General features: G+C 40.9%; 1 protein-coding gene and 1 long non-coding RNA gene across 3 annotated transcripts in view; both read left to right on the plus strand.

Moving 5' to 3' along the window:
- The window catches only part of LOC121840654, a 10,832-nt gene extending 2,309 nt beyond the window's left edge, over positions 1-8,523 (plus strand). For both annotated transcript variants that reach the window (XR_006079768.1, XR_006079767.1), the window contains 2 exons: positions 8,179-8,282; positions 8,385-8,523. This is a non-coding gene — a long non-coding RNA (uncharacterized LOC121840654). The remainder of the gene's footprint in view (positions 1-8,178; positions 8,283-8,384) is intronic.
- A 4,411-nt stretch (positions 8,524-12,934) lies between these two features.
- LOC112223274 (cadherin-23-like) overlaps positions 12,935-27,701 on the plus strand; it is a 136,174-nt gene continuing 121,407 nt past the window's right edge. The window contains exon 1 of the mRNA XM_042305198.1: positions 12,935-13,054. Within this exon, the coding sequence (XP_042161132.1) occupies positions 12,935-13,054 (120 nt within the window). The remainder of the gene's footprint in view (positions 13,055-27,701) is intronic.

The raw sequence follows: 27,701 nt of genomic DNA on the forward strand, positions 1-27,701 counted from the left end.
CTATGGTTGAGAAGCATATTTTGAAAATCTGAGATGACAGTGTTGTTAACAAAAGCCTAAGCTTGAGAGCTAGCATATTAATTTCATTTCATTTGCGATTTTCATGAATAGTTAACGTTGCGTTATGGTAATGAGCTTGAGGCTGTATTCACGATCCCGGATCCGGGATGGCTCGACACAAGAAGTTAATCTACTTATCATGTCCGATTTCAAAAATGCTTTACAGCGAAAGCACAACATATGATTATGTTAGGTCATAGACGAGTCAAAATAAAACACAGTCATTTTTCCAGCCAAAGATAGGAGTCACAAAAAGCAGAAATATAGATAAAATTAATCCCTAACACTCATAGGACATCATGTTACACAATACATGTATGTTTTGTTAGATAATGTGCATATTGATATCCAACAATCTCAGTTTACATTGGCGCCTTATGGCCAGTAATGTTTTGATTCCAAAACATCCAGTGATTTTGCAGAAACACTCATAATAAATATTGATAAAAGATAAAACTGTTATTCACAGAATTAAAGATAGACGTCTCCTTAACTTTTTATGGCTGCAGGAGCAGTATTGAGTAGTTTGGATGAAAAGGTGCCCATTGTAAACGGCCAGCTCCTCAGTCTCTAAGTCCGTGATTGACTGTATACCCTGCCACATGCCTCTTGTGTCTGAGCCGTTGAATTGATATTCTACTTTGTCTCTGTACTGACGCTTAGCTTGTTTGATAGCCTTGCGGAGGGAATAGCTGCACTGTTTGTATTCGGTCATGTTACCAGACACCTTGCCCTGATTAAAAGCAGTGGTTTGCGCTTTCAGTTTCACGCGAATGCTGCCATGAATCCACGGTTTCTGGTTAGGGAATGTTTTAATCGTTGCTATGGGAACGACATCTTCAACGCACGTTCTAATGAACTCGCACACCGAATCAGCGTATTCGTCAATATTGTTATCTGACGCAGTACGAAACATATCCCAGTCCACGTGATGGAAGCAGTCTTGGAGTGTGGAGTCAGCTTGGTCGGACCAGCGTTGGACAGACCTCAGCGTGGGAGCCTCTTGTTTTAGTTTCTGTCTGTAGGCAGGGATCAACAAAATGGAGTCGTGGTCAGCTTTTCCGAAAGGGGGGGGGGCAGGGCCTTATATGCGTCACGGAAGTTAGAGTAACAATGATCCAAGGTCTTTCCACCCCTGGTTGCGCAATCGATATGCTGATAAAATTTAGGAGTCTTGTTTTCAGATTAGCCTTGTTAAAATCCCCAGCTACAATGAATGCAGCCTCCGGATAAATGGTTTCCAGTTTGCAGAGGGTTAAATAAAGTTCGTTCAGAGCCATCGATGTGTCTGCTTGGGGGATATATACGGCTGTGATTATAATCGAAGAGAATTCTCTTGGTAGATAATGCGGTCTACATTTGATTGTGAGGGATTCTAAATCAGGTGAACAGAAGGATTTGAGTTCCTGTATGTTTCTTTCATCACACCATGTCACGTTAGCCATAAGGCATACGCCCCCGCCCCTCTTCTTACCAGAAAGATTTTTGTTTCTGTCCGCGCGATGCGTGGAGAAACCCGCTGGCTGCACCGCCTCGGATAGCGTCTCTCCAGTGAGCCATGTTTCCGTGAAGCAAAGAACGTTACGGTCTCTGATGTCCCTCTGGAATGCTACCCTTGCTCAGATTTCATCAACCTTGTTGTCAAGAGACTGGACATTGGCAAGAAGAATGCTAGGGAGTGGTGCACGGTGTGCCCGTCTCCGGAGTCTGACCAGAAGACCGCCTCGTTTCCCTCTTTTTTGGAGTCGTTTTTTGGGTCGCTGCATGGAATCCACTCCGTTGTCCTGTTTGTAAGGCAGAACACCGGATCCGCGTCGCGAAAAACATATTCTTGGTCGTACTGATGGTGAGTTGACGCTGATCTTATATTCAGTAGTTCTTCTCGACTGTATGTAATGAAACCTAAGATGACCTGGGGTACTAATGTAAGAAATAACACGTAAAAAACCAAAAAACTGCATAGTGTCCTAGGAACGCGAAGCGAGGCGGCCATCTCTGTCAGGGCCGGAAGTGACCAAGGCTCGGGGCAGACAGCTGTTTTTGCGTGGCTCATTTCACAGTGGTTTCAGAGTCCCGCAATAAGAGCTACGATGCTAATATTTCTATAAACTATTCAGAATTGTAATCTGTTGGTGTCACTGGGTAAGCTGATATCCCATTTCATGGACCCAATATCCACAGGTAAGGCTGTATATTGCAATATGAATGTCAATACATTATTTTGGTCACAGATGCCGCCCCCTAAAAAAAAAAACTAGGGGTGTGGATCAGGAAACCAGTCTGTTTCTGGTGTGACCACAAATTGCCTCATGCAGCACAATAGTTCTCATTCGCATAGAGTTGATCAGGCTGTTGATTGTGGCCTGTGGAATATTCTCCCACTCCTCTTCAATGGCTGTGCGAAGTTGCTGGATATTTGTGGGAATTGGAACACGCTGTTATACTCATCGATCCAGAGCATCCCAAATGTGCTCAATGGGTGGCATGTCTGGTGAGCATGTAGGCCATGGAAGAACTGGGATATTTTCAGCTTCCAGGAATTGTGTACAGATCCTTGCGACATGGGGCTGTGCATTATCATACTGAATAGCGGCGGTCAGTGCCGTTTAAGATGAGGACCATTTTTTTAATGAGCATGGTCTTATTTCTATTACAGCATATTAGATGACTCTCATTCATATTCCATTCATCCAGTTCAATGTAACAGCGATAGGTTTAGGCTACTACATGACACTACTATATTTGAGTACTGCATGATATTCGAATAAACCCTTTTTCCCTAGGCTATGAATGAAAGTTTACAACGTAGGTGCACAAAGGTCGAGAGACAAATTTGAAGTGACAGAAAGTGACACATGGACAGACAATACCGCCTTGCACACTCTTGCCTGCATCTAGCTGATGATATAGGGTGAAAACAGAATCGGCAGAATAAATACAACCCTGATTACATGTAAACCCAGTTCACTTTCATAGTAGCAACATTGTATTCCTTCTCGCATCTATGTGCTCTCCTCCTCCCTTCACTTGTGGACTTCAATGCACAACACATCAGCTGTATGTGACCATGCGAAAAACCTTTCCAAGCCAAACCGCTAGACACAGCCTACATTGTTGTCACCATATTGGCTAAAGTAAAATCATAGTCAGCATAGCTAATAGAACTGATGCGTTACTAAACCCACTAAAACCATGCAGTAACGTCACAGTGTACAGTCAGTAAGCAGTTACACCGGCGGGCCCTGGTGGAAATAATACCAAAAGCTTACCTTGATTTGAAGAGAAGAGTTCCAGTGTTGTGTTGGAAAGTCATAGCCAGCTAGCTAACATAGCATCCATCTGTTTTAGCAGGGTGTTTCAGGAGGCTAAACTAGCTAGCTGCATTTACTAGCTAAGTGAAACTGAAAAAAATGACATTTTCTCTATTTCTCTCTTGCTTCACCTTCTCTCTCTCTTTGAGTCAACCACTTACCACATTTTTTACACTGCAGTGCGATCTAGCAGTAACTTATGCTTTCAGAACTATATTAATTATCTGATCCATTGATTGGGTGGACAACACCCAAGCATCTGTTATGCTGCAAGAGCTCTGATAGGCTGGAGGATGTCCTCCAGAAGTTGTTATAATTACTGTGTAAGTCTATGGAAGGAGGTGAGAACCATGAGCCTCATAAGTTTTGTATTGAAGTCAATGTACCCAGAGGAGGACAGAAGCTAGCTGTCCTCCGGCTATACCATGGTGCATCCCTACAAAGTGCTGTTGAGGCTACCTTCTTTGAAAAATAGTGTGTTTTAATAAATTATTTAGTGGTGTGGTTATATTTAGTATAGTTTTGTCTAAAAAGGACAACTTTAATGTTTTACCATTTAAATTTGTTTATGAAATTCACTGAGGATGGTCCTCCCCTTCCTCCTTTGGGGAGCCTCCGCTGATGCTGAAACATGAGGTGATTGCGGCGGATGAATGGCACTCAAATGGGCCTCAGAATCTCATCACGGTATATGTGTGCATTCAAATTGCCATCGATAAAATGCTGTTGTGTTAGATGTCTGTAGCTTATGCCTGCCCATACCATAACCCCACCACCACTACCACAGGGCACTCTGTTCACAACGTTGACATCAGCAAACAGCTCGCCCACATGACACCATACACTCTGTCTGTCATCTGCCCGGTACAGTTGAAACTGGGATTAAGCCGTGAAGAGCTCAATTATCCAGCATGCCAGTGACCATCTTAGGTGAGAATTAGCCCACTAAAGTCTGTTACGACGCCAAATTGCAGTCAGGTCAAAACCCTGGTTAGGGCGACAAGCACACAGATGAGCTTTCCTGAGATGGTTTCTGACAGCTTGTGCAGAACATCTTCGGTTGTGCAAACCCACAGTTTCATCAGATGTCCGGATGGCTGGTCTCAGACGATCCCGCAGGTGAAGAAGCTGGATGATGAAGCCTGATATGGAGGTCCTGGGTTGGCGTAATTACACACGGTCTGCGGTTGTGAGGGCAGCTGGACGTACTGCAAAATTTTCTAAAACAACATAGGTGGCTTATGGTAGAGAAATTAACATTCAATTATCTGGCAACAGCTCTGCTGGACATGCCTGCAGTCAGCATGTCAATTGCACGCTCCTTCAAAACTTGAGACATCTGTCGCATTGTGTTGTGTGACATATCTGCATATTTTAGAGTGGTCTTATATTGCCCCCAGCATAGGGTGCACCTGTGACATGATCATGCTTTTAAATCAGCTTTTTCATATACCACATGTAATGTTCTGACCTTAGTACCTTTGTTATGTCTTTGTTTTAGTATGGTCAGGGCGTGAGTTGGGTGGGTTGTCTATGTTCCGTTTTCTATGTTGTGTTTTGCGTTTGGCCTGGTCTGGTTCTCAATCAGAGGCAGGTGTCGTTAGTTGTCTCTGATTAAGAATCATAGGTAGACTTTTCCCACTTGTGTTTCGTGGGTGTTTAATTTCACGTGTCGTTCATTGTTTTGTTTCAGTGTTCGATTGTTTTAATCAAGAGCATGAACACGTACCACGCTGCGCATTGGTCCTCCGATCCTTACTACTCCTCCTCGTCAGAAGATGGCTTATCTGTCAAGTGTATGGCTTATCTTGGCAAAGGAGAAAAGCTCACTAACAGGAATGTAAACAAGCTTGTGCACACAATTTGAGAGACATAAGCTTTTTGTGAGTATAAAATATTTCTGGGATCTTTTTTTTCAGCTCCAAAAATATGGGACCAACACTTTATATGTTGCATTTATATTTTTGTTCAGTGTCAGTATATCCACAGAGTGATTTCAACTGATTTCTTATGTGTTTGTGTCAAATTAACCAATTGTCTTTTGTTTAATTTATCTAACAACATTCTGACCTTTTTTAGCATTATTTAGTCCAAATCTGGCATGATTGCAATGTTTTATCCATTTGCATGACTTTCAATTGGGGACTTGTATTTTGAAGGCGAAATGCACTTTCCACTATTGTGGCTAATCCTTATTGTGGCTCGCTTCACATAGTTGTGAATGCCGAAGTCAGTTACTTCCCTGATTTTAATGGACAAGTTCGCTTTGCATGGCCCGGTGCCTTGGTTAGGCAGAGTTTGTCGATTTTAGACAATTCAATTGGTCCATAAGTAAAATCTCCACCCACCCGGGGGCCGGGCCATGCAAAACAAACTCGCCCAATGTCTATGGTTGGTTCCCGCAGCTGTAGCCTATCACATGCCTTCAGCAGTATCTAACGTGGCCAATTGTTTCCACCCAACTCTATTTTACTTGGAGAAGGATATCAGCCTACATGAAAAATTACTTTTTAGATTGGCAGTAACAATCTGGATGTCACCAAGATAGTCTACTGCTCAATGGAGGGAGTAGGCTATGTGCTGCAAGGCAAGGGACAGTCTGGAGCCAACATCAGTTATTGCAGTAATTTTTCCCAAAAAGTAATTTACTGCGCATTAACTTCCACATTCTAAAAATATATATTTTGTGTTGAACAGGAAACGACGGTCTTGGGACAAAGCCACATACTGTTCCATCATTGGTTGCTTTGATAAAAGTAAACAAAATCGAGTGTTGATTCTGTAGATTGAGATGTAAGGGCGGAGCTTATGATTGACATATAATGCTCCTCCTACCACTGACTGTTGTTAGAAAACTCATCTCTTGAATTGAAGAGGCACATCACAACATGGAAACGCTGACGCAGAATTTAAGCACCATAGCTTGAATGTGATATCCACTTTCACATAATTATTGGTATTGCTGTGATTCAATGTGTGGTTGTTATTTGTAACTCAACACAGCCCATTATACATTTTCTTTCGATAGTTCAATTTTGAATAAAAATTACATACCTGAAGAACCAAACAATAATGTTACCTCAAAATAGCTAACGTAAACTCACCCCATTCCGTACAAATGTGAGCAACAGTGACATTCAAACGAGGCTACAAAGAAAACTAATGAGACTGTGTTGACTTCAAAATCTTGGGTGTGAACTACGTTTCTATTCAAGTGTTGATCGACATGGTAATGGCTCTATCGTATTGGAGAAAAGTTGAAAACGGACCTTCCGTTACATCGTGACATGTCATGCCATAACGTACAGCACGCATAAAGCAAGTATTTCTGTCTTACATTCTCTTCACCAGGTGTAGAACTTCTCTCATCGTTTAAACACAAGAAATGGACATTGATGGGGTAAGGAGGGATACCAAGTCATTTTTTTGCGTCATCACTGTAAGCGATCGAGACTATCAAAAGACAGTGTTTACTTCTGAAGATCACTTTAGCGCCGCCCTAAAAACTCAATTTGACACAAACCTTCAAATAGGTATGTAATGACACATTATATAAACTCTTTATAATGTTTTATTTACATTTTAGAGGCAATAAGGTGATAAGTTGGACAGATCGATTGAAAAATGTAGTTTTTCCATACATCTCCTCTCCTTCTCACCATCACGCATTAGTTTCGCTTTCCCACCCGCAATTTTTAAATTGCCTCATTGCCTTCTTGAATCATGGAGAAACGGGCACGTGAAGGTCTCAGCGTGAATTCTGTAGGAAAGGGGAGAAATTGTGCTTTACAATGGTATTGAAATTACAGTTGATCTGGAAGTATTATGTTTTTGGGGTGCTAAAATAAGGTCAATTGTACGGACCAAGGCGATGTACAAAAGTGAGTGAGTTTACGTTAGATGATTCATCCTGTGGCTCAAACTTAAACCCCCACCACGACAAGAAACCTAGCTACAGAGGAGCACCTCAATTTCCAAAAATTGGCTTGGATAAAGATTTGCCCATCGAAGAAGATGTCAGGAGTTTAAAAAAGGTAACTTTAATGTTGTTGTCTAACTTAATGTGCTAGCTAGCTGCAAAGTTTTTGCTACAGAGTTAGCTACCTAAATGGGAGAGACATTATGCTCAACAGTGGCAGTGAATTTGTGGATTTGAGTCAAGAGTAGCTAACGTTAGCTAGCTAGCCAGCCAGTCAGACCTTTCTGATTACATTATACCGTACTGTATTATACATCAAAGGGCTGGAGAGGTCGTGCCCAAGCCAGACGGGGGATAAAATGGTAACTAGCTGTTCTTTTTTTATAAGCAAAAATGAGCTATTTTCTTCCCTAGTGCACTACCTACTTGATACAGGTGTAAACAAGAAATTGCAGGTGCAGTAAGTAATGTTATGGTCTAATAGCAAGCTAGCTTGGTGAGATTAGGTCAGCTTTATTTTTTACCTTTATTTAACTAGGCAAGTCAGTTTAGAACAAATTCTTATTTTCAATGGCAGCCTAGGAACACTGGGTTAACTGCCTTGTTCGGGGCAGAACAACAGATTGTGTACCTTGTCAGCTTGGGGATTTGAACTTGCAACCTTTCGGTTACTAGTCCAACGCCCAAACCACTAGGCTATGCTGCCACCGCATAGATATATATATATATATAACTGCCATTATATCCATGGCAATTTTCTTAAAATGTGAAATTTCAATGAACGAAAAATGTGCTTTTCTTTTAAAAACAAGGACATTTCTAAGTGACCCCAAACTTTTGAACGGTAGTGTACATGCATGTGATAGGTGTCTCTCTCTCTCCGGTCAGGTTTTGTAGAGAAACAGGGATGTGGTGGTTGACGTCAGTGTGTCGCTGCGGCTCTGTGACTCGTGTGGGGACAGTCACAAGGACCGACGCTTTGCATATGACAGGTGAGATCAGCTGACCTTTTTCCCTCATGCGATTCATGGAATTAGTGCAGTGTATTTATTGCCACCTGACTCTTCTCTCTGTTTGTATTTTCTTCCCTGTAGGTACCCCTGTTCTTCACAGTAGGATTAGGGTTACCTCACGGTTAACCTGCCCTCCATGAATAGTGGCTACCTGTAGTTCACTGCACAACTCTGCAGTTGGAGACAACCATGTATCTGAATAAAGCATGCATTTAACTTTTGTGGCCTCTGATATATTAACCCTCCTCTAAACCTGTTCAACTGCAAGTCATGTAGAAAACCCCTGAATGAAGTTATGCATAGAATAATGACAAGGATGTGCAGTAAGCCTGTTTTTAATGTTTTAAATTAAACATTTAATATATTATACCTTGCGACTCCTCAACCTCCAGGAACCCCTCGTAGTGTCAATCAGGAGAGAGGAATTTCCTCCTCGTGGAGGTGACATCACACACCGGCAGCACTACTTGGTTCCCTTCCCAGGGCCCACTCCAGGCACAGCCTGTAGGCAGCAAGGTGTAATTGTCCACAAATAACAAAACTAATATCTGTCAAGCACCATTAATAGCATCTAACCCAGCTGTACCATCATTGCCATTTCCAGTTGTAATATCTGGGGCTGGGGGATTGCTAAAATGAATGGGTAGGATTATATGGGTAAAAATAAAAAGTGACATTCCTTCCAGGTAGACTACATTCTACACACAAAAATTTAATGAACATGCCTCTATATACAACACCATGGGTTTTTCAGACTGGTATTTGAGTAACGTTACATCAGTATGGGAATGTTTGTTTGGTAGCTACCTATATTGTTTCATTACCATTTTCACAATGTAGCTTTCTATTCGTATGGAAATTAATTCATGTAACATTAACTTGAGCTGGTGATATAAGTCAGCTACCTAGGTAGAACAAGTCTAGTTAGCCACTGTGGCTAGTTAGCTGGCTACTGCCATTCTAGTTGCCAACACTAGTTAGCTAGACTGGTTCTAGCTAAAGTTAGCTAACTTAGAAGCAGCAAATGAGTTTGTGAAAAAAGTAATGAGTTCAATGAAATAACTAACCTGATGGACATCTGTCCTCCCACTCCCTCTGGTCTGGGCTACCTACTACAGTTCTTATTTGACACGTTGAAGAAGGTGGAAAGTATCCCTCTGTCCTTGTGGGGGCCAATGCTGGGGTGGGACTCACAATTTCTCCTAGCAGTCCCTGCCTCTGTGCACACTCCTGATAGCAGAGGCATTCCTCTGTGGCCATCACCGGTTGGAAAGGTAGCTATGGCTATACTACCTAATTGTTGGTCGCTGGGAAAGGACGTTTAACTATGGAACCTAGGTGCTAGCTAGAGACCTATCTACAACTAAAGCTAACAGAAACATAAAATTAAAGCGTTCTGGCCTTGAATTAAATTGTGAAAATCGCTGAGAATTTAACTAAATATATTGAGCGTCAATATTGTCAGGATTTAATCACTATGTAGTTAACTAATATCTTGTGCTGCTTCCTACTGGTTGCTAATGGTGCCAAGTAGTCAAGACAGGAGAACGAAGTCACAGCCCTGAACATAGATCAGATATATAACCAATCAAGGAATGCTGCATTCTCACTTTGACTTAGACTGTAAGATCTATAATCCTAATCATGTTTATCTTTCTCCTTATTAGCAATTGCCTTTCCCCTTGTAATTAGTTGGTTTTCCTTCATTTTTGAATGGGAAAGATAGCAGATAAAATATTGGTTTTAATTACATCAACTACACCTTTCTTGAATATTGAAATGCAAGTGGTCGTAATTCATCTTTCTCTGTGATTCAAGTGTCATTGTTGACAGATTTGTGGAGGTCATTAAAAAAAGTGCCTATGGGATAGTGCACATTTTTCAACCCACCTTTTGCAAAAAACACACTAGCGAACGGATCACAGCACCATCTGATGACCATTTAGGGTATAGAGTTCTCAGCTGATGTGCCAAATTTTGTTCAGGAATATGGACTATTGAGAGGAAAAGGTACATTTAACATGCATTGGCCAATCAAAACCTAATAGTTCAAGTTTTATTTGTCACATGCACAAGTATGGAGAAATGCATAACTTGCAAGCCCTACCCAACAGTGCCGTAATCAATCTCAAATAGTATAACTAATAAATGGGTTAAAACAACTTTAACAAGATAGGAAGCCACAGTATATACAGGTTCAGGATAAAATTCAGGAGTAGCAAGATTAATAATAAGTATAATATATATTAAACAGTATGGCAGAAGTATAAGTGGTGGGTGGGTGTGTGTGTGTGTGGGTTGAGTGTAAGTGAAAGTGTGTGGGTGTTAGTGTGAGTGTGTGCAAGAGTGTCAGTGTAATGCTCCGGGTGTCGTGGGTGTGGAGTCAAACGCAGGAGACAGAGAGTGCAATGCTGTGCTCTTTAATTGCACCAACGCACCACAGGGTGCTCAAAATAGTCACTGCCCCAAACACAGGGAATGAAAAATGTACAACTGGAAAATGCACGACCAGGAACTAACACGTTCCTCTACTACCGAGCCGAAGGTTACAATGATTAATCCCGCACAACAACCAGGCGGGCCGGGCTGTCTAAAGAAGCCCAACTAATCATCACAAACAGGTGCTACCAATAAACATACAAGGAGGGGGAGGAAAGACAATCAGTGGCAGCTAATAGGCCGGTGACGACGACCGCCGAGCGCCACCCAACCGGGAAGGGAAGCCACCCTCGGTCGGACTCGTGACAGTCAGTGTAGGGGTGATAGGTGACTGGTAGCAGGAATATATAAATACTTATGGTAATATACCAATAGTAATATATACAGTGCATTCAGAAAGTATTCAGACCCCTTTGACTTTTTCCACAGTTGCGCTACACATTTATTCCAAAATGTATTAAATAAAAAAAAATCTCAGAAATCTACACACAATACCCCATAATGAAAAAGCAAAAAGTTTATTTGAATTTTTTTGCAAATGTATTAAAAACAGAAATACCTCATTTACATAAGTATTCAGACCCTTTGCTATGAGACACGACATTGAGCTCAGGTGCATCCTGCTTCCGTTGATCATCCTCGAGATGTTTCTACAACTTGATTGGATTCAACATGTGGTAAATCCAATAGATTGGACATGATTTGGAAAGGCACACACCTGTCTATATAAGGTCCTGCGGTTGACAGTGCATGTCAGAGCAAAAACCAAGCCATGAGATTGAAGGAATGTCTGTAGATCTCCGAGACAGGATTGTGTCGAGGCACAGATCTGGGGAAGTTTAACAAAACATTTCTGCAGCATTGAAGAAGAACACAGTGGAACACAGTGGCCTCCATCATTCTTAAATGGAAGAAGTTTGGAACCACCAAGACTCTTCCTAGAGTTGGCTGCCCGGCCAAACTGAGCAATCGGGGAGAAGGGTCTTAATCAGGGAGGTGACCAAGAACCCAATGGTCACTCTGACAGAGCTCTAGAGTTCCTCTGTGGAGATGGGAGAACCTTCCAGAAGGACAACCATCTCTGCAGCACTCCACCAAACAGGCCTTTATGGTAGAGTGGCCAGATGGAAGCCACTCCTCAATAAAAGGCACATAAAAGCCCACTTGGAGTTTGTCAAAAGGCACCTAAAGACTCTCAGACAATGAGAAACAAGATTCTCTGGTCTGACGAAAATCAGATAGAACTATTTGGCCTGAATGCCAAGTGTCACATCTGTAGGAAACCTGGCACAATCTCTACGGTAAAGCATGGTGGTGGCAGCATCGTGCTGTGGGGATGTTTTTCAGCGGCAGGGACTGGGAGACTAGTCAGGATCGATGGAAGGATGAATGGAGCAAAGTACAGAGAGATCCTTGATGAAAACTTGCTCCAGAGTGCTCGGGACCTCAGACTGGGCCGAGGCAACACAGGCATGGCTTTGAGACAGGTCTCTGACTGTCCTTGAGTGGCCCAGCCAGAGCCTGGACTTGAAACCGATTGAACATCTCTGGAGAGACCTGAAAATAGCTGACGCGACGCTCCCCATCCAACCTGACAGAGCTTGACGTGTGCCAAGCCTGCAGTGTCAAACCCAAGAAGACTCGAGGCTGTAATCGCTGCCAAAGGTGCTTGAACAGAGTCCTGAGTAAAGGGTCTGAATACTTAGGTAAATATGATATTTCTGTTTTTATTTTTATAAACCTGTTTTTGCTTTGTCATTATGGGGTATTGTGTGTAGATTGATAAAGGCAAAAAACAATTGAATCATTTTTAGAATAAGGTTGTATCGTATCAAAATGTTGAGAAACGTTAAGGGACCTGAATACTTTCCGAATGCACTGTACAGTACATCTAAACAGAAGTAATAGTTACCAGTAACAGGATAAATAGATAGATACTTATGGTAATGGAAATCAATAATCAATGAACATCAGCTTAGTGGTAGGAATAAATCTAAAACTCTGGTTGCGTCTTACGCACGTGTACGTCTGTCTGTCTGTCTGTCTGTCTGTCTGTCTGTCTGTCTGTCTGTCTGTCTGTCTGTCTGTCTGTCTGTCTGTCTGTCTGTCTGTCTGTCTGTCTGTCTGTCTTTGTGTGTGATTGACTGACTGATGTGTGTGCATGTGTGTGTGTGTTATGACAGGTGCGTGCTATGGACAGCGGTGTGCCTCCCCGCTACAGAGACCTCCCTCTAATCATCAACATCCTGGACGTCAATGATAACACACCCGTCATTGAGAGTCAGGTGGGCTACAATGTCAGTATCAGCGAGGTGAGTCACCCAATCACACACACATCAGTCAGTCAGCCAGTCAATCACATATACAGTCAGACACACATATGCAGATTAATTTGGGCCAAACTGATCACCAAGTTACCTAACATCTTATTAAGCAGCTAAGATACTGTCATATAATAACATGGATTGTCAATGGAGACACATTTTTTCTTAGGCGTCAAACTGCTGACATGTTCACATCATGTACTTGACACATTACATGTACACGTCATGTAGACATTGTGTTCACGTGACACTTACACATCATGTGTCATATTTCAATTTATTTTCTGATAATTAATGTCTTCTGAATGTCTACATGTAAATACTATCTTATTACGCCCAGTCTTATGACTAAGTCCGACAAAGACAAGTTTGTATCAGGTTAGAAAAAGCATTAGCATATAACAAGAGAAAAAAAATTTAAACAGTAAAACACAGGATAGTATGACTAATGATGTAATTTTCCAAGACAACATCAAATTGGAAAAAATGAAGCACCCACCTAATTACCTAATTATCTTACCTTAAAAGATCTTATAAGACAACCCTATGCTTAGCATGACTAATGGACCGAGACATTTAATCAATTTAATTAAACTTAGCTAAATTAGGTATATCACAAATAACTGTAACAACTTATATTTGAAATACTGTATAAGAAAAAAGATCAGACTAGTTGAGATGCAGCCACCACTCCTGTGTGGATCTTGGCCTATTTCTAAAATCAATATGGACAGTGCCCTGTATTGAAAGTTAATTTACTAACAACAAGAGGGCTTTTTTGGAGCCCTATTTAAGAAATAAGGGGTAGACTTACCTGTTTGATGGATGCAATTATGCTATATTTAAGCAATAAGGCCAGAGGGGGTGTGGAATATGGCCAATATACCACGGCTAAGGGCTGTTTTTATGTGCGACCCAATGTAGAGTGCCTGGATACAACCCTTAGCCATGGTACAGTGGTTGCTCAACTAAAAGTGTTGTGATTATGCTGCGGGATTTAGAGGTAATTTGTGGTTTAGTACGGTACCTTGCGTCACTACTTCATTGCCTCAGACCAGCACAAGGGGGAGTTAGAGCATTGATTATGCTTTTGGGTCCCAAGCCGCTACTGTATCTCTAACTGACAATGAATGGGCAACATAAACCAAATATAAACTGATAATTTGTATGACTTCAAAATTGAATTTCAAATAACTGAATGATGTGGATGAAGAAGATGATTGAATTTTGAACAATAGTGTAAGAATTGCTATTCCTCTGTCCTGCACTCGCACACCCATCAGTATTACTTACTAAAACTTACAAAAATGAATTACTAAGGTTTTTATTCTAAGAGAAACTTAGACTACAATTAGGGTGTGGAAATGTAAGGATTATTTTGCTCTTACTGTAGTACTGTAGCATACTCCCGACCGGTCACATTGTACAGTGCCATTATGGGCTATTAGCAGGACAATAGATACTTTGTGCATGGAAATTGATCAGCATTAAAAACTTTGTTGATGGGGACTCCCGAATGGTGCAGCAGTCTAAGACACTGCATCGCAGTGCAAACGGTGTTGCTACAGATGCTGGTTCAATACCTGTGCTGTCTGCGAATGGGACACCAATGAATCAACGGTGGGCTTTTGGTTTCTCTCCCTCTAAAAACCTTCATATGTAATTCTAAATAACAAACTGGCTTTATTTACAAATTAGTAAGAATGTCGCACCCCATGTTCAATAATAGCCTTTTTCTCGCTGACTTTAGGTTATTTGAAAACGAAATAATCTCCAATATATCATTATTTTTAAAACAACTATTATTGTTATTATTATTAATTAATTTGGAATTATATAAAAGCCCCTGTTACGGTTTTCTAGGTGTGAAGGAGAGTCGGACCAAAATGCAGCGTGTAGATTGCGATCCATGTTTAATCAAACAAACGTAACACGAATACACACAAAACACTACAAAACAATAAACGTAACAAAAACCGAAACAGCCTATACTTGTGTCAACTAACACAGCGACAGGAACAAAGACACTAAGGACAATCACCCACGACAAACTCAAAGAATATGGCTGCCTAAATATGGTTCCCAATCAGAGACAACGATAAACACCTGCCTCTGATTGAGAACCACTCCAGACAGCCATAGACTTTGCTAGATAACCCCACTAGCTACAATCCCAATACATATACACCAAAACCCCAAGACAAAACACACCACAATACAAAAACCCCATGCCACACCCTGGCCTGACCCAATACATGAAGATAAACACAAAATACTTAGACCAGGGCGTGACAGCCCCTTAGATATTCTCACAGATCAGATTTTCCCGAACGAAAAATGCCCCTTAGATATTAATTTAGAATCCTCCAATCCTCTAAATCTAATTATTGGCTGTGTGTCACGTCATTGATTTTTTTTTAAATGTACTGTAGGCCTACCGTAGGCGGCATGAGTCTCACTAGTGTTGAGTAATGTGCTGTTAAAAGTGGTGTAGGTCTTATTGATTTAAAAAGTTAGAAGCAATAGGATTTGAATGATTAAAAAAAACTGAATCTCCGTTTGGGTATTGGTTAGACTACCATTAGGGTGTGGAAATGTTATGCTCTTAGTACAGTAGCCTACTCCCTACCATCACATTGTGCAGCGCCATATTTTCAAATCCATCCTCACGGAAACCCTGAGGGTTTAATTTTTTCATTTTCTTGGAATAGAAACACAATAATATTAATCAAATTAACTAAGCTACATTTCTTAAAATCCCATATACTATGTTCTTACAAAAAAAAATTCAAAATTCTCTAGGACAGCCAATATTGAAGGCAATCGAATGTTCCTCAAAGATGCCCTCTGGTGGTCAAACTAGCACTAACTAGCATTAATGGTAACAATGGCTGACAATTAAATAACATGCCATAGAGTTATGTGGCAGCCCGCAAGGTGTGCGGAACTTGTTAGGGCTAGCGTCCTTTTTCCTCAATATCAGCCTGGCTGACGTGCCCAAAGTAAACTGCCTGTCGCTCATGCCCTGTTTCCAGGATATGCATATAATTGGTACTATTGGAAGGAAAACACTTTGAAGTTTGTTGAAATGTTAAAATAATGTTGGAGACTATAATAAAGTAGATATGGTAGGAGAAAATCCAAAGAAATACAGGGAAATAATGAAATCCAGCTCCCAGTATGCAATTCCTATGGCTTCCACATGTCAGCAGTCTATGTTCAAGGTTTCAGCCTTGTTTCTTCCAAAATGAGTAATAAATATGAGTTTTAGTAATGGGACACACTCTTGGAAAATCGTCTTTGGGCTCGCGATGAAGACAAGATGCACCTGCTAATAAGGGTTTCCTATTGAACATACTTCTTTCCGTAAGAAATATTATAGTTTGATTACATTTTAGCGTATCTGAGGAGTCAATAGAAACACATTTTGACTTGTTTTAACGAAGTTTCCTTTCTCTGAATCTTGAACGAATGGATTACTCAAATCGATGGTGCCAACTAAACTGACTTTTTGGGATATAAAGAAGGATTTTATCTAACAAAATGACACTACATCTTATAGCTGGTACCCTTTGGATGACAAATCAGAGGAAGATTGTCAAAAAGTAAGCAAATATTTATTCGCTATTTGTGAATTTATGAAACCTGTGCTGGTGGAAAAATATTTTAACCTCTTGCGACGAGCAAACCCGGATCCGGTTCGTAATCATAGCCTCAAACGCATCAGCATAACACAGCGGACATAAATACCCCTAGAAACTTTTCCTATTAATGAAAATCGCAAATGAAATGAAATAAATTTATTCAAACACAAGCTTAGCCTTTTGTTAACAACACTGTCATCTCAGATTTTCAAAATATGCGTTACAGCCAACGCTAGACAAGCATTTGTGTAAGTTTATCATGGCATAATGCTATGCTAGGCTCTGCTGGCAGCAGGCAACATTTTCACGAAAATAAGAAAAGCAACCAAATTAAATAATTTACCTTTGAAGAACTTCGGATGCTTTCACTCAGGAGACTCCCAGTTAGATAGCAAATGTTCCTTTTTTCCAAAAATATTATTTTTGTAGGCGAAATAGCTCCGTTTCTTCATCATACTTGGCTGAGAAATCGACCGGAAAATGATGCAACTATAACGCCAAACTTTTTTCAAAATTTGCTCCATAATATCGACAGAAACACGGCAAACGTTGTTTAGGATCCATCCTCAAGGTGTTTTTAACATATATATTCGATAATATATCCGTTGAGGAAATTGGTTTCTCATAAGAAGCGATTGGAAAAATGGCTACCTCAGTATTTTATGCGAGATTTTCTGCCGGAGACACCATGTGACCTCAAGCTATATATGGTCCCTTACGGCCAGTTTTGGAAACATCAGTGTTTTCTTTCCAAAGCTGTCAATTATATGCATAGTCGAGCATCTTTTTACAAAATATCTTGTTTAAAACGGGAACGTTTTTCATCAAAAAAAATGTAAAAGCGCCCCCTAATGCATAACTGGTTAATGTGGGGCGCCGCATGGCATGCTTTCGCTGTAATGGCTACTATAAATCGAACAGCACAGTTAGATTAACAAGAATAAGCTTTCAACCGATAATAGACACTTGTATGTACATACATGTTTAATATCCATAATTTTTATGATTATTTGAATTGCGCGCCTTCCAGTTTCACTCGAAGTTGCTAGCGGAACACCTAGCCCTAAGAGAACAACTGTACAGTCGTGGCCAAAAGTTTTGAGAATGACACAAATATACATTTTCACCAAGTCTGCTGCCTCAGTTTGTATGATGGCAATTTATATATACTCCAGAATGTTATGAAGAGTGATCAGATGAATTGCAATTAATTGCAAAGTACCTCTTTGCCATGCAAATGAACTGAATCCCCAAAAACATTTCCACTTCATTTCAGCCCTGCCACTAAAGGACGAGCTGACATAATGTCAGTGATTCTCTCATTAACACAGGTGTGAGTGTTGACGAGGACACGGCTGGACATCACTCTGTCATGCTGATTGAGTTATATTAACAGACTGGAAGATTCAAAAGGGTGGTGCTTGGAATCATTGTTCTTCAAGTCAAATCAAATGTATTCATATAGCTTCGTACATCAGCTGATATCTCAAAGTGCTGTAGAAAGAAAGAAACCCAGCCTAAAATCCCAAACAGCAAGCAATGCAGGTGTAGAAGAAAGGTGGCTCGGAAACACTCCCTAGAAAGGCCAAAACCTAGAAAGAAACCTGGAGAGGAACCAGGCTATGAGGGGTGGCCAGTCCTCTTCTGGCTGTGCCGGGTGGAGATTATAACAAAACATGGCCAAGATGTTCAAATGTTCATAAATGACCAGCATGGTCAAATAATAATAATCACAGTAGTTGTCGAGGGTGCAGCAAGTCAGCACCTCAGGAGTAAATGTCAGTTGGCTTTTCATAGCCGATCATTAAGAGTATCTCTACCACTCCCTCTGTCTCTAGAGAGTTGAAAACAGCATGTTTGGGACAGGTAGCACGTCCGGTGAACAGGTCAGAATTCCATAGCCGCAGGCAGAACAGTTGAAACTGGAGCAGCAGCACGGTCAGGTGGACTGGGGACAGCAAGGATTCCACATGCCAGGTAGTCCTGAGGCATGGTCCTAGGGCTCAGGTCCTCCTCTGAGAGAGAGAAAGAGAGAATTAGAGAGAGCATACTTAAAATTCACACAGGACACCAGATAAGACAGGAGAAGTACTCCAGATATAACATACTGACCCTAGCCACCCGACACATAAACTACTGCAGCATAAATACTGGAGGCTGAGACAGGAGGGGTCAGGAGACACTGTGGCCCTATCTGATGATACCCCCGGACAGGTCCAAACAGGAAGGATATAACCATACACACTTTGCCAAAGCACAGTCCCCACACCACTAGAGGGATATCTTCAACCACCAACTTACCATCCTGTGACAAGGCCGAGTATAGCCCACAAAGATCTCCGCCACGGCACAACCCAAGGGGGGGTGCCAACCCAGACAGGAAGATCACATCAGTGACTCAACCCACTCAAGTGACGCACCCCTTCTAGGGATGGCATGAAAGAGCATCAGTAAGCCAGTGACTCAACCCCTGTAATATGGTTAGAGGCAGAGAATCCCAGTGGAAAGAGGGTAACCGGCCAGGCAGAGACTGCAAGGGCGGTTCGTTGCTCCAGAGCCTTTCCGTTCACCTTCACTCCTGGGCCAGACTACACTCAATCATATGACCCACTGAAGAGATGAGTCTTCAGTAAAAACTTTAAGGTTGAGACCATGTCTGCATCTCTCACATGGGTAGGCAGACCATTCCATAAAAATGGAGCTCTATAGGAGAAAGCCCTGCCTCCAGCTGTTTGCTTAGAAATTCTAGGGATAATTAGGAGGCCTGCGTCTTGTGACCGTAGCGTACGTGTAGGTATGTACAGCAGGACCAAATCAGAGAGATAGGTAGGAGCAAGCCCATGTAATGCTTTGTAGGTTAGCAGTAAAACCTTGAAATTCTCCCTTGCCTTAACAGGAAGCCAGTGTAGAGAGGCTAGCACTGGTGTAATATGATCAAATATTTTGGTTCTAGTCACGATTCTAGCAGCGGTATTTAGCACTAACTGGAGGTTTTTTAGTGCTTTATCCGGGTAGCTGGAAAGTAGAGCATTGCAGTAGTCTAACCTAGCAGTAACAAAAGCATGGATTAATATTTCTGCATCATTTTTGGACGGAATGTTTCTGATTTTGCAATGTTACGTAGATGGAAAAAAGCTGTCCTGAAACCATCTTGATATGTTTGTCAAAAGAGAGATCAGAGTAACACCGAGGTCCTTCACAGTTTTATTTGAGATGACTGTACAACCATTAAGATTAATTGTCAGATTCAACAGAAGATCTCTTTGTTTCTTGGGACCTAGAACAAGCATCTCTGTTTTGTCCGAGTTTAAGAGTAGAAAGTTTGCAGCCATCTACTTCCTTATGTCTGAAACACAGACTTCTACCGAGGGCAATTTTGGGGCTTCACCATGTTTCATTGAAATGTACAGCTAGCTGTGTGTCATCCGCATGGCAGTAAAAGTTAACATTATGTTTTCGAATGACATCCCCAAAGGTAAAATTTATAGTGAAAACAATCGTGGTCCTAAAACGGAACCTTGAGGAACACCGAAATTTACAGTTGATTTGTCAGAGGACAAACCATTCACAGAGACAAACTGATATCTTTCCGACAGATAAGATCTAAACCAGGCCAGAACTTGTCCGTGTAGACCAATTTGGGTTTCCAATCTCTCCAAAATAATGTGGTGATTGATGGTATCAAAAGCAGCACTAAGTTCAAGGAGCACGAGGACAGATGCAGAGCCTCGGTCTGATGCCATTAAAAGGTCATTTACCACCGTAACAAGTGCAGTCTCAGTGCTATGATGGGGTCTAAAACCAGACTGAAGCATTTCGTATACATTTGTCTTCAGGAAGGCAGTGAGTTGCTGCGCAACAGACTTTTCTAAAAAAAATTGAGAGGAATAGAAGATTCGATATATTATATTTTCTGGGTTTGGATTTTTCAAAAGAGGCTTTATTACTGCCACTTTTAGTGAGTTTGGTACACATCCGGTGGGTAGAGAGCCATTTATTATGTTCAACATAGGAGAGCCAAGCACAGGAAGCAGCTCTTTCAGTAGTTTAGTTGGAATAGGGTCCAGTGTGCAACTTGAAGGTTTAGAGGCCATGATTATTTTCATCATTGTGTCAAGAGATATAGTACTAAAACACTTGAGTGTCTCTCTTGATCCTAGGTCCTGGCAGAGTTGTGCAGACTCAGGACAACTGAGCTTTGAAGGAATACGCAGATTTAAAGAGGAGTCTGTAATTTGCTTTCTAATAATCATGATCTTTTCCATGAATTTATTACTTCTGAAGTGAAAGCAATCCTCACTTGGGGAATGCTGCTTTTTAGTTAGCTTTGCGACAGTATCAAAAATAAATTTCGGATTGTTCTTATTTTCATCAATTAAGTTGGAAAAATAGGATGATCGAGCAGCAGTGAGGGCTCTTCGATACTGCACGGTACTGTCTTTCCAAGCTAGTCGGAAGGCTTCCAGTTTGGTGTGGCGCCATTTCCGTTCCAATTTTCTGGAAGCTTGCTTCAGAGCTCGGGTATTTTCTGTATACCAGGGAGCTAGTTTCTTATGAGAAATATTTTTAGTTTTTAGGGGTGCAACTGCATCTAGGGTATTGCACAAAGTTAAATTGAGTTCCTCAGTTAGGTGGTTAACTGATTTTTGTCCTCTGACGTCCTTGGGTAGGCAGAGGGAGTCTGGAAGGGCATCAAGGAATCTTTGTGTTGTCTGTGAATTTATAGCACGGCTTTTGATACTCCTTGGTTGGGGTCTGAGCAGATTATTTGTTGCAATTGCAAACGTAATAAAATGGTGGTCCGATAGTCCAGGATTATGAGGAAAAAACATTAAGATCCACAACATTTATTCCATGGGACAAAACTAGGTCCAGAGTATGACTGTGACATTGAGTAGGTCCAGACACATGTTGGACAAAACCCACTGAGTCGATGATGGCTCCGAAAGCCTTTTGGAGTGGGTCTGTGTACTTTTCCATGTGAATATTAAAGTCACCAAAAATTAGAATATTATCTGCTATGACTACAAGGTCCGATAGGAATTCAGGGAACTCAATGAGGAATGCTGTATATGGCCCAGGAGGCCTGTAAACAGTAGCTATAAAAAGTGATTGAGTAGGCTGCATAGATTTCATGACTAGAAGCTCAAAAGACAAAAACATCATTTTTTTTGCTAATTTTAATTTGCTATCGCAAATTTTAGCAACATCTCCGCCTTTGCGGGATGCACTGGGGATATGGTCACTCGTGTAACCAGGTGGTGAGGCCTCATTTAACACAGTAAATTCATCAGGCTTAAGCCATGTTTCAGTTAGGCCAATCACATCGAGATTATGATCAGTGGTAAGTTCATTGACTATAACTGCCTTTGAACTTAGGGATCTAACATTAAGTAGCCCTATTTTGAGATGTGAGGTATCACGATCTCTTTCAATAATGGCAGGAGTGGAGGAGGTATTTATCCGAGTGAGATTGCTAAGGTAAACACCGCCATGTTTCGTTTTGCCCAACCTAGGTCGAGGCACAGACACGGTCTCAATGGGGATAGCTGAGCTGACTACACTGACTGTGCTAGTGGCAGACTCCACTAAGGTGGCAGGCTGGCTAACAGCCTGCTGCCTGGCCTGCACCCTATTTCATTGTGGAGCTAGAGGAGTTAGAGCCATGTCTATGTTGGTAGATAAGATGAGAGCACCCCTCCAGCTAGGATGGAGTCCGTCACTCCTCAGCAGGCCAGGCTTGGTTCTGTTTGTGGGTGAGTCCCAGAAAGAGGGCCAATTATCAACAAATTCTATCTTTTGTGAGGGGCAGAAAACAGTTTTCAACGAGTGATTGAGTTGTGAGACTCTGCTGTAGAGCTCATCACTCCCCCTAACTGGGAGGGGGCCAGAGACCCCTGTCAACCATGGTAACCATGCAAGGAAACACATGCCGTCATCATTGCTTTGCACAAAAAGGGCATCACAGGCACAGATATTGCTGCCAGTAAGATTGCACCTAAATCAACCATTTATTGGATCATCAAGATCTTCAAGGAGAGCGGTTCAACTGTTGTGAAGAAGGCTTCAGGGCGCCCAATAAAGTCCAGCAAGCGCCAGGACGTCTCCTAAAGTTGATTCAGCTGCGGGATCGGGGCACCACCAGTACAGAGCTTGCTCAGGAATGGCAGCAGGCAGGTGTGAGTGCATCTGCACGCACAGTGAGGGGAAGACTTTTGGAGGATGGCTTGGTGTCAAGAAGGGCAGCAAAGAAGCCACTTCTCTCCAGGAAAAACATCAGGGACAGACTGATATTCTGCCAAAAGTCATTTTCTCTGATGAATCCCCTTTCCGATTGTTTGGGGCATCCGGAAAAAAGCTTGTCCGGAGAAGACAAGGTGAGCGCTACCATCAGTCCTGTGTCATGCCAACAGTAAAGCATCCTGAGACCAATCATTTGTGGGGTTGCTTCTCAGCCAAGGGAGAGGGCTCACTCACAATTGTGCCTAAGAACACAGCCATGAATAAAGAATGGTACCAAAACATTCTCCGAGAGCAACTTCTCCCAACCATCCAGAAACAGTTTGGTGACGAACAATGCCTTTTCCAGCATGATGGAGCACCTTGCCATAAGGAAAAAGTGATAACTAAGTGGCTCGTGGAACAAAACATCAATATGTTGGGTCCATGGCCAGGAAACTCCCCAGACATTAATCCCATTGAGAACTTGTGGTCAATCCTCAAGAGGCGGGTGGACAAACAAAAACTCACAAATTATGACAAACTCCAAGCATTGATTATGCAAGAATGGGATGCCATCAGTCAGGATGTGGCCCAGAAGTTATTTGACAGCATGCCAGGGCAGATTGCAGAGGTCTTGAAAAAGAAGGGTCAACACTGCAAATATTAACTCTTTGCATCAACTTCATGTAATTGTCAATAAAAGCCTTTGACACTTATGAAATACTTGTAATTATACTTCAGTATTCCATAGTAACATCTGACAAAAATATCTAAAGACACTGAAGCAGCAAACTTTGTGGAAATTAATATTTGTGTCATTCTCAAAACTTTTGGCCATGACTGTATATTGGCCATATACCACAAACCCCTGAGGTGCCTTATTGCTATTATAAACTGGTTACTGATGTAATTAGAGAGGTAATAATACATGTTTTGTCATACCCATGGTATACAATCTGATATACAATGGCTCTCAGCCAATCAGCATTCAAGGATCTAACCACACAGTTAATAATTGTTGTTATTTCCTCCAATAGGGACAGTCTCCCCTGATCACATCAAAGGTCCCCCGTAACCCCAGTTTTAACTGACAGTTAACCCCTCTTTGCGAATTGAATGAAAATGATGAAACACGGATAGACACTAATGAGAAATAATGTTTACGTTTGTTTCTTTTTTATTGTTAACATTTTTTGGGAAGCCTGACTTACCTTTACATCCATGAATACATGTAACTTTGTGGGCTGAAGGTCATTTCACTTATGGTGTTTAATAGATCAATCAAATGGTGTTTGCACAGAGCACTGTCCGGATGCTGGACTTATTTTGGATTCGACAAAAATGCTCATGGAACCAAGTTAACCTACTTTTTGAAGGGATGTGTTTGACAACCAGATGAAACATCATGACTGTTTGTGTTCATGACACATTTAACATCTTGAAGCTAGGGGGCACTATTTTTATGTTTGGAAAAATAACGTTCCCAAAGTAAACGGCCTATTTCTCAGGACCAGATGCATATGCATATAATTGACAGATTAGGATAGAAAACACTCTAAAGTTTCCAAAACTGTCAAAATATTGTCTGTGAGTATAACTGATATTGCAGGCGAAACCCAGAGAAAAATCAAACCAGGAAGTGGCTTCTATTTTGAAAACTCCATGTTCCATAGCCTCCCATTGCTCCATTTTAAGGGATATCAAACAGATTCCTGTTCCTATCGCTTCCTCAACATGTCAACAGTCTTCAGACATAGTTTCAGGCTTTTATTTTGAAGAATGAGTGTGAACGACCACATTGCGTAAGTGGATAGGTGGGGGCTCTCAGAGTGAATTGTGAGTAAAAGAGAAAGACTCCCGGTCCTAGTGAAAAGCCAACTGTCCTGGTTGATATATTATCGAATAGATATTTGAAAAACACCCTGAGGATTGATTATAAAAAACGTCTGACATGTTTCTGTGGACATTATGGATATAATTTGGAATTTTTGTCTGTGTTGTCGTGACTGCTCTTTCCGGTGGATTCCTGGGCATAATGCACCAAACTAACGGAGGTAATTTTGATATAAAAATATCTTTATGGAACAAAAGGAACATTTCTTGTCTAACTGGGAGTCTTGTGAGTGAAAACATCCGAAGATCGTGAAAGGTAAACGATTAATTTGATTGCTTTTCTGATTTTCGTGACCAAGTTACCTGATGCTAAGTGTACTTATTGTTTTGTCGAGCGATCGATAAACTTACACACGCTTGTATTGCTTTCGCTGTAAAGCATAATTTCAAAATCTGAGATGACAGTTGGATTAACAAAAGGCTAAACTGTGTTTTGCAATATTGCAATATTGCACTTGTGATTTCATGAATATGAATATTTTCTAGTAATATTATTTGACTGTGGCGCTATGCTATTCAGCGTTGCTGATGACAATTATATCGGATCCGGTATGGGTGGTTCAGAGAGGTTAACGGTAAAGCATTTTCTATTTTAAATTAGGCCTACATGTCTTAACTATAAATCCCCATTAACTCTGGGATATGTGGGACACAAGCGTCACACCTGGCCAAAAGCCAGTGAAAATGCAGAGCGCCAAATTCAAATAAATTACGATAAAAATCAAACTTTCATGAAATCACACATGTAAGATACCAAATTAAAGCTACACGTGTTGTGAATCCAGCCAACGTGTCAGATTTCAAAATGGATTTTCGGTGAAAGCAAACGATGCTATTATCTGAGAGTAGCACCTCCGTAAACAAAGAGAGAAAACATATTTCAACCCTACAGGCGCGACACAAAACACAGAGATAAAAATATAAATCATGCCTTACCTTTGACGAGCTTCTTTTGTTGGCACTCCAATATGTCCCATAGACATCACAAATGGTCATTTTGTTTGATTAATTCCGTCGATATGTATCCAAAATGTCAATTTATTTGGCGCTTTTGATCCAGAAAAACACCGGTTCCAACTTGCGCAACGTGACTACAAAATATCTCAAAAGTTACCTGTAAACTTTGCCAAAACATTCAAACTACTTTTGTAATACAACTTTAGGTATTTTTTAAAGTAAATAATCAATAAAATTGAAGACGGGATAATCTTTGTTCAATACAGGAAGAAAACAAACTGACACTACCTTTCTGGTCATGCGCCTCTATCTAACAGTACACTTGAAGTGACCCTCGTTTTGAACAGGGCTACTTCTTCATTACACAAAGGAAAAACCACAACCAATTTCTAAAGACTGGTGACATCCAGTGGAAACGGTAGGAACTGCAAGAAGGTCCCTTAGGAATCTGGATTCCCAATGAAAACAATTGAAAAGAGAGTGACCTAAAAAATAAAAAATATCTGAAGGGTTGTTCCTCAGGGTTTCACCTGCTACATAAGTTATGTTATACTCACAGACATGATTCAAACAGTTTTAGAAACTTCAGGGTGTTTTCTATCCAAATATACTAACACTATGCATATCTTATCTTCTGGGGATGAGTAGCAGGCAGTTGAATCTGGGCATGCATTTCATCTGGACGTGAAAATACTGCCCCCTGTCACCAAGAAGTTAAAAGAAATGTGTGCAATAGGAGGTCCCAGTAAAAAAGTGACCCCCAAATGTCACGGTATAATTCACACTCCTGATGGTAATTTCAAGTGAATTTACTGCTGTATGCTTATACCAATATATAATATCCTGACCTTGAATGCAATCATTATAACAATACTTTTGGGAGTAAACCTTCTCTGGGATATGTGGGACAGTAGCGTCCCACCTCGCCAACAGCCAGTGAAATTGCAGGACACCAACAAAAAAAAAAAACAGAAATCCCATAATTAAAATTCCTCAAAGATAGAAGTGTTATACACCATTTTAAAGATAAACTTCTTGTAAATCCAGCCACAGTGTCCAATTTCAAAAAAGCTTTACGGCGAAAGCACACCAAACGATTATGTTAGGTCAGCACCTAGTCAAAGAAAACCATACAGCCATTTTCCAGCCAAGGAGAGGGCTCACAGAAGTCAGAAATAGCGATTAACTTAATCACTAACCTTTGATGATCTTCATCAGATGGTACTCACAGGACTTTATGTTACACAATAAATGTGTGTTTTGTTCAATAAAGTTAATCTTTATGTCAAAAAACCTAATTTGTAATTGGTGTGTTATGTTCAGAAATGCATTGTCTCAAACAAACATCCGGTGAAAGTGCAGAGAGCCACATCAAATTACAGAAATACTCATAATACACATTGATAAAAGATACAAGTGTTAAGCATGGAATTATAGATAAACTTCTCCTTAATGCAACCCCTGTGTCAGATTTCAAAAAGGCTTTACGGTGAAAGCACACCTTGTGATTATGTTAGGCCAGCACCTAGCCACAAAAACATACAGCCATTTTCCAAAGAAGGATAGGTGTCAGAAAAGTCAGAAATAGCGTTAGAAATATTCACTTACCTTTGATTATCTAGATCGGAATGCACTCCCAGGAATCCCAGTTTCACAATAAATGTTTGTTTTGTTTGATAAAGTCCATAATTTATGTTCAAATACCTCCTATTTGTTTGCGCGTTTAGCCCAGTAATCCAAATGCTCAATGCGCAATCGCTTAGTTCCGGCGAAAAGTGTAAAAATTTATATTACAGTTCGTAAAAACATGTCAAACGATGTATAGAATCGATCTTTAGGATGTTTTTATCATAAATAAATGAGTGTTTTCTATCCAAATTTACTAAATATATGCATATTCTAGCTTTTAGGCCTGAGTG

The sequence above is a fragment of the Oncorhynchus tshawytscha genome, linkage group LG24 (assembly GCF_018296145.1).
Source record: "Oncorhynchus tshawytscha isolate Ot180627B linkage group LG24, Otsh_v2.0, whole genome shotgun sequence".
In the NCBI taxonomy this organism is placed as follows: domain Eukaryota; kingdom Metazoa; phylum Chordata; class Actinopteri; order Salmoniformes; family Salmonidae; genus Oncorhynchus; species Oncorhynchus tshawytscha.